This window comes from Schistocerca americana, chromosome 3 (genome assembly GCF_021461395.2).
Source record: "Schistocerca americana isolate TAMUIC-IGC-003095 chromosome 3, iqSchAmer2.1, whole genome shotgun sequence".
Classification (NCBI taxonomy): domain Eukaryota; kingdom Metazoa; phylum Arthropoda; class Insecta; order Orthoptera; family Acrididae; genus Schistocerca; species Schistocerca americana.
In genome coordinates this window covers 694,369,455-694,383,280 of record NC_060121.1, presented here as the reverse complement: position 1 = coordinate 694,383,280, position 13,826 = coordinate 694,369,455, and the positions used below count along the sequence as shown (strand labels likewise).

Here is a 13,826-nt window from a genome sequence, read left to right as displayed (position 1 = left end):
GTGCAGCTGTTTGCTGATGATGCTGTGGTGTACTGGAAGGTGGTGTCGCTGAGTGACTGTAGGAGGATACAAGATGACTTGGACAGATTTGTGATTGGTGTTAAGAATGGCAGCTGACTCTGAATATAGATAAATGTGAATTAATGAAGATGAATAGGAAAAAGAATCCCGTAATGTTTGAATACTCCATTAGTAGTGTAGCGCTTGACACAGTCACGTTGATTAAATATTTGGGCGTAACATTGCAGAGCGATATGAAGTGGGACAAGCACGTAATGGCAGTTGTGGGGAAGTCTTCGGTTCATTGGTAGAATTTTGGGAAGATGTGGTTCATCTGTAAAGGAGACCGCTTATAAAACACTAATACGACCTATTCTTGATTACTGCTCGAGCATTTGGGATCCCTATCAGGTCGGATTGAGGGAGGACATAGAAGCAATTCAGAGGCGGGCTGCTAGATTTGTTACTGGTAGGTCTGATCATCACATGAGTGTTACGGAAATGCTTCAGGAACTCGTGTGGGAGTCTCTAGAGGAAAGGAGGCGTTCTTTTCGTAATCACTACTGAGGAAATTTAGAGAACCAGCATTTGAGCCTGACTGCAGTACAATTTTACTGCCACCAACTTTTATTTCGAAGAAAGACCACAAAGATAAGATAAGAGAGATTAGGGCTCATACAGAGTCATATAGGCAGTCATTTTTCCCTCGTTCTGTTTGGGAGTGGAACAGGGTGAGAAGATGCTAGTTGTGGGACGAGGTACCCTCCGTCACACACCTTATGGTGGATTGCGGAGTATGTATGTAGATGTAGATTGCGCAAAATCGTGCTGTGAGATAGTATATGGCGCTCACCCGTGAATGTCATGTAGACATCAATTGTCTGAGGTGGGCTGTCTGACTACTACTTCAGGGTGTATTTAATCCCTCATGAAGTTCGCTGTAAATAATGTTGTCTTTAGCACAAAAAGGTGTGCACAGCATTGCAATTAAAATTTTTGATAACTTACCCAGTGATACAAAATATCTGACAGACAGCAAAGTAAAATTTGAAAACAACTAAACAACCTTTAAATGTTCAGCATGTAGCCATATTTACAAATTAGTTTGCAATTTGAATGTAAAATGACTTGTTCCAAATGATTCATCATGCAAAATGATTCATGGAACATGAATCTAACTAATTCCAAAACTAAATAAGGCACTGCGTGTTGATAGCAAATACAGCTGTGATTTTGCAACTTAGTGGTTTTTAAATGGTTTCACAGACTTTATCTAAGAATTAATAGTAATTTTCAACTTCCTAATTTAAGAAGCTCACTTAGAAGTGGTATTTTAATAAGGCAGCAGAATTAAGCTTCCTGGGGCAAATTGCCACCTGACTAACATGAGGGAGCGTTCATCCCAAGAGTTGCAAATGTAATACAGCCTCCCTCAAAACAACACGAATTGTGTAAAAAGGCCAGGTTTAACATAGGTATTGTAGCTAAGGCACTGCATTTGCAGAGAAGAGCAATGTGATACTTGTTGGCCTCATGGAGATGCCACGAAATTAAAGAAGCTCCATATGCTACCATGGATTGTGCCATTGTCTCTGGCAGAGGATCATTAGCAGTGATAAACTCCATTAGATGGTGGAAAACTCAGCATATTTTTCTGCAGCCTTTCACCACTGAACACGTATTTCCTTGCACCACTAAGGGTAAAGCTGCTGTCGTGGTTGAAGTAGTTGTTGCACATTCTGATCTCAATAGTTATGTTGATGACAGAATCCTTGTTTTCATAGCTGACAGTGAAAACCTTCACTTGTGGTTTTCAACTGTTAACCAGATGCTGTTGTCTCAGTGTCATTTAAGTTTTTAGCTGCCATCCAACTACTATCATTTAGAAACAATGTCATTAACATGGTTTATATGTCTGTTACATATTTTTTGCTTTTATATATGCTTTGTAAACAGATGTAAGCATATTATTGTATTAATTGATATATTTTTTGAATATATTGTTTCAGATTCTCAGGAGGGTGAGGTGGGTGAGATGAGAAGCTCTAGAGTATCATTACATTCTGGAAAGCTGTTTGGTGGGATAGTTAGTCAACAAACTAGAGGTATTCCTGGTCGGACTGATTGGGCCGCTAAGTAAGTGTTCTAAGGAATTACCTATTTAATACACTATTGATAATCTAAGCTGCTCATGCCAATTATTATTATTATTATTATTATTTTTTTTTTAATGCAATTTTGAATTTTTTTCCAGATATCTGAAATAATGACTGGATAATGCTGCAATGATTCTTCAGCACTTGTGTGAAATATGGACTTCCATTTTTGTATAATGGGACCATAAGATATGGCATGGAAACTGTGCATGAAAGGTGTACAGGTGCTGTGTAGTAATTTGATGGACCAATAGTGCGCTTTTTTAGTGCCTGTAAGATGTTGTGTTGTATGATAATACTACGATTTGGGAAATTGTAAATAGTATTCCATTAGATATGTATATACATGCCAAATACAGTGTACAGATTTTTATACTAAGTATGGTTCTTTTTCTATGACTTGCCCATACAAACGATCAAAACCCACTGAAGGCAGTGTTTCAGGAAGCCAGTAGTGCTACTATAGATAATGAAGAATGCTGCTGAGATTTCATAATAAAATTAGATTCTTTTGGGAATTGTCTCTTTCAACAATTTATTTTTTCTAAATTAAATCTGTACTTAATGTTATTAGATGATTTCTCTGTTTTTCTTCTCCCCCTCCTCCCTCCCCCTTTCCCCCCTCCCTCTTTGTCTCTCTCTCTCTCTCTCTCTCTCTCTCTCTCTGTCTCTCCCCCCCTCATGCTTTTGCACTTACTCTCTCTTGCTCTCTCTCAGCTTTTTGAAGCAATATGTGGTGTGCTTTATCTTGTTTATTTAAATAGGGAAAATACTGATAAATAGATCAATAACTGAAGCCAAGAAGGGAACAGGTTACAATGTTATGGATATTGTTCTATTGTTCTATTACTTTGTGACTAATGTCTAGAGCAAATTCCAAACTGCATCAGATTAGACTTAAATTTTATTCTGACTTAAGTATTACTCATACACAAGATCAGACAATACAGTTTGTTTTTCTCTTGTAAAATTTTTTGGTTGTCTGTATAGTAACCTGATCCACAATCACTACCTCAGAATCATTTCTTACAATCCTTCCAAGAATTCTTCACATCCAGCATTGCTTCACAACCTTTCCTCGGGTCCCTACGACATGACCCTAACTTGTCCTCTGCAGAACTCCAATCTCTACATCCCCTAAAAGCTGATGACTCCATCATTATTCTCCCAGCAGACAAAGGCCACACCACTGTGGTACTTGACCTACAGGAGTATTTAATGAAGGTCTATGCCAGCTGTCTGACACCTCTACATACAGCACCTGCCACCAAGAGCCCATTCCAATGATTCAAACTGACCTGCAGTCCCCCTAAAAACCTCAGGCTTCTCACAAGGACTTACACCTCTATCCATAGAACTTCTTACCCCAACCAAACCGTGCACCCCCACCTTTTACCTTCTTCCTAAGATCTACAAATCCAATCATCTGGGTTGTCCTATCTGATTCGAAGCCATAGCATCATTCTTGCTCACATTAATCAACCTTGTAGTTACCAATAGTTACTTCACCTTTGATGGGCAGACATACACACAGATCAGATGTATGGCCATGGGAAATAGGATGGCTCCTTTCTGTGCCAACCTTCTCATGGGTCGCTTGTAGGGTGCTTTCCTGGGATCTGTAAGTCTTCAGCCCCTGGTTTGGTTCAGATAGATTGATGACATCTTTGTCATATGGACTCTTGGTGAGGCTGACCTGTTAAAATTACTGGAATCTGTAAATACCTTCTCCCAATTAAATTTCACTTGATCCTATTCGGAATCCCATGTCACTTTCCTTGATATTGATCTCTTCCTCACCAAAGGCCAGCTACACACTTCCATCCACATTAAACCTACTAACAAACAACAGTATTTACATTTTGACAGTTGCCATCCTTTCCATGTCAAACGTTCCCTTCCATACAGTCTTGGCATACAAGGCAAACGTATTTGTTCGGATGCAGATTCTTTACGGTAGTACAGCACTACTCTCACTTCAGCCTTCACTGGACATAATTATCCCAACAGCCTAATTCAAAACAGATTTCCTGGGCCCCCACATCCAATCTTGATGCTGCTGATCCCTCCAAAAAACAACTGTGGAGCACACCACTTGTCACTCAGTATTGTCCTGGTCTTGAATGTACCAATCAGCTACTTCGACAAGGCCCTGACTTCCTAAAATCGTGCCATGAATGGAGATCCATTCTGTCTGAGATTTTGCCCAACACACCTATAATAGCATTATGTCGCCCTCCCAATCTCCGCAGTATCCTTGTCAAACCCTGTGCTGGTCTTGCACCCATCTCCCTACCCTATGACTCCTACTCCTGTGACTGTCCCTGCTGCAAGACTTGCCCTATGTACCCTCCTGCCACCACCTATTCCAGTCCTGTAACTGGAAAAACGTATACTATCAAAGGGAGACCCACACACGAAATGACACATTTCATGTACCAGCTGTTATGTAAACGCTGTTGAGCCTTTTACGTCAGCATGTCTACCTCCCAGTTATCAGTCAGGATGAATGGGCATAGGCAGATGCAACCCACAATATCCCATTGCAGAGTGTGCTGTACAACATGACAGTCATGACCTAGGTGCCTGTTTCACCACATGCGCCATCTGGATTCTTTCCACAGACACCGTTTTCTCAGAACTGTCTATTTTTTGCCATCATCCCTCCCACCTCTGTTAAATACAATGCACTTAGCTTTTCAGTCTTACTCGCTTGTGCATGGTGTTTTAGTAGTAATGTCTGTCTTGCATGTTACCCTTTCTTCCATCTTTAAGCTCCAGGTTTTCAAATCTCGTCTGTGCGGTCCCCAAGAATCAGTCTTTTGCTCTCATCCCCTCTGGTAAGTTTCCCCTGACCTGGGGTTCTGGGCAACTTTAGTAAACTGTACCACTTTCCCTAAACCTCTCCAGTCTGTAGAGGACAAGGGGTTATTTTTAGGAAATATGGTGCGAAATTGTGATTTAGTGTGTTTCAGTGTGTGATGCACCAGCCTCACGGCAGACGGCGGACGAAGGCTGGCCGGCGCGTTATGCAGGTGACATAGTTTTTGCAACGAGCGTGGATATGTGTGTACGAGTGCGGCAGCCATCAACAGCCAGAACGCAGTATTAGCAGAATTACACAGGCGCGGGCCATGTGTGGCACGGTTGCATTAGCCAAGTCATCGAGAACATTCTAATAAACACGGTGCCACATAACCGGCAGATTCATCAGCAGTCTGCACTATTTAAGGGCATCAGGGGTGGGTGTCAGCATCGGTTTGACCAATTGGGCGTTCGGCCGCTGTTACGTCATCAGCATCAGTGGCGCTGTCCCAGAGGACCGGCTGGCGGGAGGTGTTGCTCGCTGCTGCACTGGCGACTCCTGGCATCGTCACAAGCCGCAGTGTCTGCAGGAGGCGAGCTAGGCCGGGCCTCATGCTGCCAACCTCCTACCACCTGCCCAGCCACTGACCAAGCATGGCGTCGCATTCCCCTGGCTGCGTGCATCAGCACATCTCCACAACAACACGAGCAGTGGGGCTGAACTACTGGAAAATATATTGGAAGAACCAACAATAAAGAGGAAGATTGCTAAAAACAGCCACCTTCTTCTACCCAGCCATGCCCTACAACCCCAACCACGTCACCTGCTCCGGTCATCCTATTACAAGTCCTTTTCCTTCATCTCTCTTCCTTCCCCTTCAACTCTTCTGCCAGAAGAAGGAGCCACTGGATCTGAAAGCTTGTAAAAGTTAAATCCTTTTGTGTGTGTGTGTGTGTGTGTGTGTGTGTGTGTGTGTGTGTGTGTGTGTGTGTGTGTTCCCCTGCCACTGCTTGATGAGTAGATTTTTTTATGTGCCCATTTACATTACGATATTCAGTCAGCCATAGAAGTCGATTTGATCTGTAATGCTGTATAGTGAAAAAAATTCTTTTTGAGTGTGGATAATTCTATTTTAACTAATGTGCAGTGTTCGTTGCATCTGTAACATAGTGTTTGCTTTGTGTACCTCCTGCTACCATCATATTCACCAGGACCAAAATATTGACTGCCGTGATTAGTGTGATCTGCTCCTCATAGACTCCATACTCTTCAGTTTACCAGTCCACTATCTCTCTCTTACTTCATCATTTCATTTTCTAAATGTGTATAGTCTTGGTATCCACTGTTCTCAAATAAGAGAGAAATGTGATTTTACAATTCATTTTAAAACTTTTTTCTTTTAATGTCCATTGTCGATGTCATTCACATTTGTATGAAGTTTGCTGAAGGTAATCTCTATGTCTTCTGTATCCTTCTGTTTACCAATGTGAGGATGTAAGATGGTCTACAGATCTCCAGCATCCCAAGATAACTATTTACCCCGAACAGTGGATGAATTTTGAGTACTGGCAGACAAACTAGTGGACAGAGACTTCTATCAAGTGGGGTTATGATTGAATTTCTATGTTTCTTCTGAATTTCTTCTGATTTTCTATGTTTCTTCATGTTTCTATGACAGTCTTCTGGCGCAGTTACTGTGGTTCGGTGGGCTATGACCTGGGTGGGTGAAGAAGATGCTGTGGTAATAGGGCGACTGGGAAGGTGGGGGAGGGAACTCTTGAGGAAGTTTGGAGGGGTTGGGAGCAGGAGTGGGAGTGGACTGGTAGATGTGTGGATATAATACAGGGGAGGAGATAGAAAGGGAGGAAATGGAAGGGGAGGAGACTGTAAGGAGGGAAGGCTGGATATAAGGAGGGGGGCCGGAATAGGAACTCCATGAAGTGATGATGGGGGCAGGGGAAGGGGAGATGTATATGATTTTGATGGTTGGGGTGTCCAAGGTGAAAGAGATATGAGCCCACCAGTGTCAGGTATTGCCAAGGTAGGAAGTGAAATGATGAACATGGAGATGAAACAGCAGACCATGATGGAGAAACAGCTGGAAGATGGTGGCAGCGATGAAGGACAGCGACACGGCAGCAACAGTGATGGGGGCAGGCACCAGAGGTGGGCAGCTGGCAGTGACTCCGAAGCAGTGGGCAGCTGTGGGCAGTGGCAATGGGCAGCACCAACAGGGGGCAGTGGTGAGCAGCAGCGGCGGGTAGTGGCAGCGGTTAGTGGCGACGGCCCAGGCAGCGGCAATGTCAGTGGGCGGCGAGGCAAAGCAATGTGAGGCTATTGAGAGCTCTTCTACATCTACATTCAGCTACATTGATACTCCGCAAGCCACCCAATGGTGTGTGGCGGAGGGCACTTTACGTGCCACTGTCATTACCTCCCTTTCCTGTTCCAGTCGCGTATGGTTCGCGGGAAGAACGACTATCTGAAAGCCTCCGTGCGCGCTCTAATCTCTCTAATTTTACATTTGCGATCTCCTCGGGAGGTATAAGTAGGGGGAAGCAATATATTCGATACCTCATCCAGAAACGCACCCTCTCGAAACCTGGCGAGCAAGCTACACCGCGATGCAGAGCGCCTCTCTTGCAGAGTCTGCCACTTGAGTTTATTAAACATCTCCGTAACGCTATCACGGTTACCAAATAACCCTGTGATGAAACGCGCCGCTCTTCTTTGGATCTTCTCTATCTCCTCCGTCAGACCGATCTGGTACGGATCCCACACTGATGAGCAATACTCAAGTATAGGTCGAACGAGTGTTTTGTAAGCCACCTCCTTTGTTGATGGACTACATTTTCTAAGCACTCTCCCAATGAATCTCAACCTGGTACCCGCCTTACCAACAATTAATTTTATATGATCATTCCACTCAAATCGTTCCGCACGCATACTCCCAGATATTTTACAGAAGTAACTGCTACCAGTGTTTGTTCCGCTATCATATAATCATAGAATAAAGGATCCTTCTTTCTATGTATTCGCAATACATTACATTTGTCTATGTTAAGGATCAGTTGCCACTCCCTGCACCAAGTGCCTATCCGCTGCAGATCTTCCTGCATTTCGCTACAATTTTCTAATGCTGCAACTTCTCTGTATACTACAGCATCATCCGCGAAAAGCCGCATGGGATACTCTTCCAGAGTATCCCAAACTACAAATTCTTCCGTGTGGAACGAGGGATTCCAGCCCTCTGGATGGAGGTCGCTAGTTAATGTCGGTACCTTTATACCAAAAATAGTTGCAAAGATGTGTGCGCAAAGGTAGCCGCTATATGTGCAACCTATATCAAGCTACACAATCTCTTCTAATACTGCTCCATCTATGGTGCACAGGCGCATACGTAATGTGATACTACAAGAGTGTTCTCTATTGGAGTGCACATTAGTGCAGTTAAAATTCAGATGTCAAAATTAAAAAAAACTTTGTCACTATATGGGTTATTGGTTGTAAAATGTTTTCTTTTTGAAGAAATTGAAAAACTCACCGAGTCCTACGACTTATCCAGTTGAAAGCTGCCATCACGATTAAGAAGATCTTGAACCAAACAAATTTCCACTGATTCCTTTATAATCGAATCCCAGAAGTATCTCGTTGTGGCCAAGATTTCCGGGCAGAATAATCCATGGAATGTCGTGTGTAGATACAATGCTCCGCTATGGCTTACTTTCTGGGCTGCGAAGGGCGAGTGTGGCAATCATGTTCAACAAACTTTCACGCACGGTGCATGTCGACTGACCAGCGTAGTCTTTGCCACACTGACAAGGTATTATGTAGATTCCAGCCTTCCGCAATTCTATATTGTCTTTTGCCGAACCGTGATGAGCACAAGTCTTTGTTGGTGGATGACAGATTACTTTGGAATGATGTTTTCTTAAGATTCTGCCTAATTTTGACAAAATGTTGCCGAGGTACGAGAGGAGCACCCTGGACTTAAACTGCTCCTTCTCTTTTTGGTGTCGTGGGTGGTCACATTTCTTCTTCCTAAAAGCTGTGCTAATCTGATGTGGAGAATATCCATTATCTTTGAACACTGATTGTAGGTGTTCCAGCTCCTTTGCAAGGCTGTTTCCATCTGACACAACATGTGCCCGGTGCACCAATGTTCGAAGGATGCCCATAGTTTGCTTCTTGAACAGTACTAATAAAATCAGTTAAAAGCAAGGTTCTTGGTGTAGACGCGAAGTTCAAGCCTTTTTCAAGCACTGGCAGCATCACGTTGTCAAGACCTGTAAAACTGATCACGGAGCTGTTGAAGAAGCTGCTAGACCTCTTCCCAACGACGCTGCAAAAGAAATCAGACATGAAACATGTCGTGTACTTACGAGAGGTCCACCTCAGGAAAGTAACATTTCCTTGACAGAAACGGCCGTACTATGCAAACTAAGAGTAGATCCTCACACGATGGTCCTTCCAGCGGATAAGGGAAATGTCACTGTGCTGCTACCACGTGAAATCTATGACCAGAAGATTTATAGCTTGTTGAGTGCAACAACTTACCGAAGTGAAATTTCCTGGCAGATTAAAACTGTGTGCCGGACCGAGACTTGAACTTGGGACCTTTGCCTTTCCCAGGCAAGTGCTCTGCCACTGAGCTACCCAAGCACAACTCACGCCCCATCCTCACAGCCTTACTTCTGCCAGTACCTCGTCTCCTACCTTCCAAACTTTACAGAAATTCTCCTGCGAACCTTGCAGAACTAGCACTCCTGAAAGAAAGGATATTGCAGAGACATGGCTTAGCCACAGCCTGGGGGATGTTTCCAGAATGAGAATTTTACTCTGCAGCTGAGTGTGCACTGATATGAAACTTCCTGGCAGATTAAAACTGTGTGCCGGACTGAGACTCGAACTCGGGACCTTTGCCTTTCGCGGGCGAGGATTCTGGGAACTTACTGAAGACTGATAAAGACCCCAAAGGGAGAGTAGAAAGAAAAACCAAAACTTTTCTGAATTCTTCTTCCCTTCCACTAGGAGTCGCGAAACGATTAAGACTTCACACCTGTGACCCACCACAGTTATATGGTCTTCCAAAAATACACAGAGAAGGTTTTCCATTATTTCCTATTATGATTATTATGCATGGTCCAACGTATGACTTATGTTGTTAGACACTTTGCGCCTTTACTGAGAACTTTTGTGAAGAAATATTCACATCATAATCGCAACTCTGGTAACTTTAATAAACTGAAGGTACTTCGACTCAACTAGTCGGACTTATTAGCAAGCTTCAATGCTGTCTCACTCTTCACTGGGGTGTCTCTCGTGGATTCATTGTCACTCATCAGCAGTAAGTTCAAAGCTGATATACCAGCGCTATTTCATCACACTCTTTCCTCAAACTACTTTTTGTTCAACAGCGAATATTTTGAGCAAATTGATGGTGTTGCTATGGGTAGTCCTCTCTTCCCTCTGGTAGCAAACTTCTTTATGGAAGACTTTGAGGAGAAGGCACTTGATTCAGCAGAACTTAGACCAAAAGTCTTCTGGCGACATGTGGATGACACTTTTGTAGTGTGGCCCCACGGTTAAGAAGAACTGTCGCGCTTTTTTCAGCACCTGAATTATCCACGAGGATCAGTCGAGCAGCCAACCCAAGTGGACCGCTGCTGTCTGCATATGGCATAGCTGCCCGAGGATAGCTCTATGGAGTGGTCACAAATAAGCTAAGCGTTACTGCCGTTCATGAACATCTAATGACGCTCTCAAGTGCTAAGTGGAGAAGAGTCAATGACTCATAATTTCCGCAACTCTTGTTGCACACTTGCCCGGCGGGAGTCTCTCGCCCTTTGTTAGGGACTTCGAAGGCAGTACCAGGGACCGCTTCACGTCGTTCATTCCCACATGCTGCAGGCCTTCTTTTTTTCCTTCGCTCTTCCTTCAAGCGCCGCGCATTGCGCTCTGCGCTGACAGGTCGTAGGGACTTCCCACTTACGTAGGGCATATTAAAACTTTTTTCCATCTACATCTACATGGATACTCTGCAAATCACATTTAAATGCCTGGCAGAGGGTTCATCGAACCACCTTCACAGCTCTCTATTATTCCAACGTCTTATAGTGCGCGGAAAGAACGAACACCTATATTTGTTTGTACGAGCTCTGATTTCCCTTATTTTATCCCTATGTAGATCAGCGCCAACAAAATATTTTCGCATTTGGAGGAGAAATTTGGTGATTGGAATTTCGTGAGGAGATTCCTCCGCAATGAAAAACGCATTTGTCTTAACGATGTCCATCCCAAATCCTGTATCATTTCAGTCACACTCTGTCCCCTGTTTCGCGATAATACAAAACTTGCTGTCCTTCTCTGAACTTTTTCGATGTACTCCATCAATCCTACCTGGTAAGGATCCCACACAGCACGGCGATATTCTAAAAGAGGATGGACAAGCGTAATGTGGGCAGTCTCCTTAGTAGATCTGTTACATTTCTTAAGTGTCCTGCCAATAAAACACAGTTTTTGGTTAGTCTTCCCCACAACATTTTCTATGTGTTCCTTTCAATTTATTTGTAATTGTAACTCCTTGGTAGTTAGTTGAATTTACTGCCTTTAGATTGCACTGATTTATCGTGTAACCAATATTTAATGGATTCCTTTTAGCACTCATGTGGATGACCTCACGCTTTTTGTTATTAGGGTCAATTGCCAATTTTTGCACCATACATATATCTTTTCTAAATCATTTTCCAATTTGCTTTGGTCTTCTGATGACTTCACTAGTCGGTAAATGACAGTGTCATCTTGTCATCTGCAAACAACCTAAGACGGCTGCTCAGATTGTCTCCCAAATCATTTATATAGATAAGGAACAGCAAAGGGCTTATAACACTAGCTTGGGGAACGCCAGAAATCTCTTCTGTTTTACTCCATGACTTTCCATCAATTACTACGAACTGTGACACCTCTGACAGGAAATCACAAATCCAGTCACATAACTGAGACGATGTTCCATAGGCATGCAATTTACTTACAAGCCGCTTGTGTGGTACAGTTTCAAAAGCCTCCCGGAAATCCAGAAATACGGAATCAATTTGGTGTCCCTTGTCGATAGCACTGAACACTTCATGCGAGTAAAGAGCTAGTTGCATTTCCCAAAACATTGTTTTCTAAATCCGTGTTGACAGTGTGTCAGTAGACCGTTTTCTTCAAGGTAATACATTATGTTCGAACACAATATATGTTCCAAAATCCTGCTGCATATCGACGATAATGATATGGTAATTCAGTGGATTACTCCTAGTACGTTTCTTGAATATTGGTGTGACCTGTGCAACTTTCCAGTCTTTGGGTACGGATCATTCATCGAGCGAAAGGTTGTACATGATTGTTAAGTATGGAGCTATTGCACCAGCATACTCTGAAAGGAATCTACGAGGATGGTTTGAAAAGTTCTCGGAATCCCACTAGAGGTCAGCGGTAGCACAATGAGTTGTTCACATAATATTCATTGGCGTGTTGCCTGTAAACATGTGCAACATCAGTGCTCTTGGAAGAGAGCTGTGGCGGTCACGTGGTTCTGTTGTTGTTCCCACGAAGTGATTTGCGACAATAGAAAAAATTGAGATTCAAGCAGTGATTAAGTACTTCGTAAAGATAGGTATAAAAGCAAAGGACATTCATGCCGACTTTCAGAATACACTGGGGGACTCTGATCCTTCATATTCAAATGTTGCCAAGTGGAAAAATGAATTTAAATTTGCTTGGAAGGGCTCAGATGATGATCTGTGCAATGGTCGGCCAAGATGGTGTCACTACTCCAGAAATCATTGCAAAAGAATACAAAATGGTCGTGGAGGATTGCCAATTGAAAGTGCATGAATTGTCATCTGAAAGGGTATACCACATTTTAACTGAAGAATTAGAAATGAAAAAAATTATCTGCAATATGAGTGCTGCGACTCTTGACGCTGGATCAAAAACGCATGAGAATGGACATATCGGAATAATGTTTTAGTAGAAATGAACAAGAATTTTTGTGCCGGTTTGTGACCCCAGAGACAAAACAAGTCAAAGCAATGGAAACATGCTGATTCTCTGCCACCAAAGAAAGCAAAGACAATTCCTTCGGTGGGAAAGGTCATGGCATCAGTGTTCTGGGATGCAAAAGGGATTCTGTTTGTAGATTATCTCCCCACTGGGCAAACAATTACTGGAGAATACTATGCTAACCTCCCGGACAAATTGCAACAAAAGATATGCGAAAAAGGGCTAGTTTTATCGAGGAAGAAAGTAATCTTCGCTCAAGACAATGCACGCCTGCACACGTGACATCACCATGGCAAAATTACACGAACTAAGGTATGAATTGTTGCCACACCCGCCTTATTCACCTGATACGGCTCAGACTTCCCAAAACTGAAAATTTTTCTTGGTGGACGAAGATTAATTTCAAACAAACTGATAGCTGGAGTTGACAACTATTTTGCAGGTCTGGAGGAAACTCATTATCAAGATGGGATCAAGGCACTGGAACGTAGTTGGACCAAGTGCATTAATCTACAAGAAGACTACATTGAAAAATAAAAAAATGTTTCAGTGATGTAAGTACTTTTTTTCTATTCCGTTCCGAGAACTTTTCAAACCACCCTCATAACTGGTATACAGTCTGTACCAGAAGACTTGTTTTTATTAAGTGATTTAAGTTGCTTCACTACTCTGAGGATATTTACTTTCACGTCTCTCATTTTGTCAGCTATTCTTGATTCGAATTCTGGAATATTTACTTCGTCTTCTTTAGTGAAGGCATTTTGGAAGGCTGTGTTTAGTAACTCTGCTTTGGCAGCCCTGTCTTCAATAGTAGCTCC

The 13,826-nt window shown here is 42.9% G+C and overlaps 1 protein-coding gene across 4 annotated transcripts in view; it reads left to right on the top strand.

Moving 5' to 3' along the window:
- Nucleotides 1–2,535, top strand: part of LOC124607339 (serine/threonine-protein kinase MAK) — a 271,551-nt gene extending 269,016 nt beyond the window's left edge. For all 4 annotated transcript variants that reach the window (XM_047139644.1, XM_047139645.1, XM_047139646.1 and 1 more), the window contains 2 exons: nt 2,010–2,136; nt 2,255–2,535. In XM_047139644.1, coding sequence (XP_046995600.1) covers nt 2,010–2,136; nt 2,255–2,267 — 140 coding nt within the window. In that variant the 3' untranslated portion in view covers nt 2,268–2,535. The remainder of the gene's footprint in view (nt 1–2,009; nt 2,137–2,254) is intronic.
- The last annotated feature ends 11,291 nt before the right edge of the window (nt 2,536–13,826 follow it).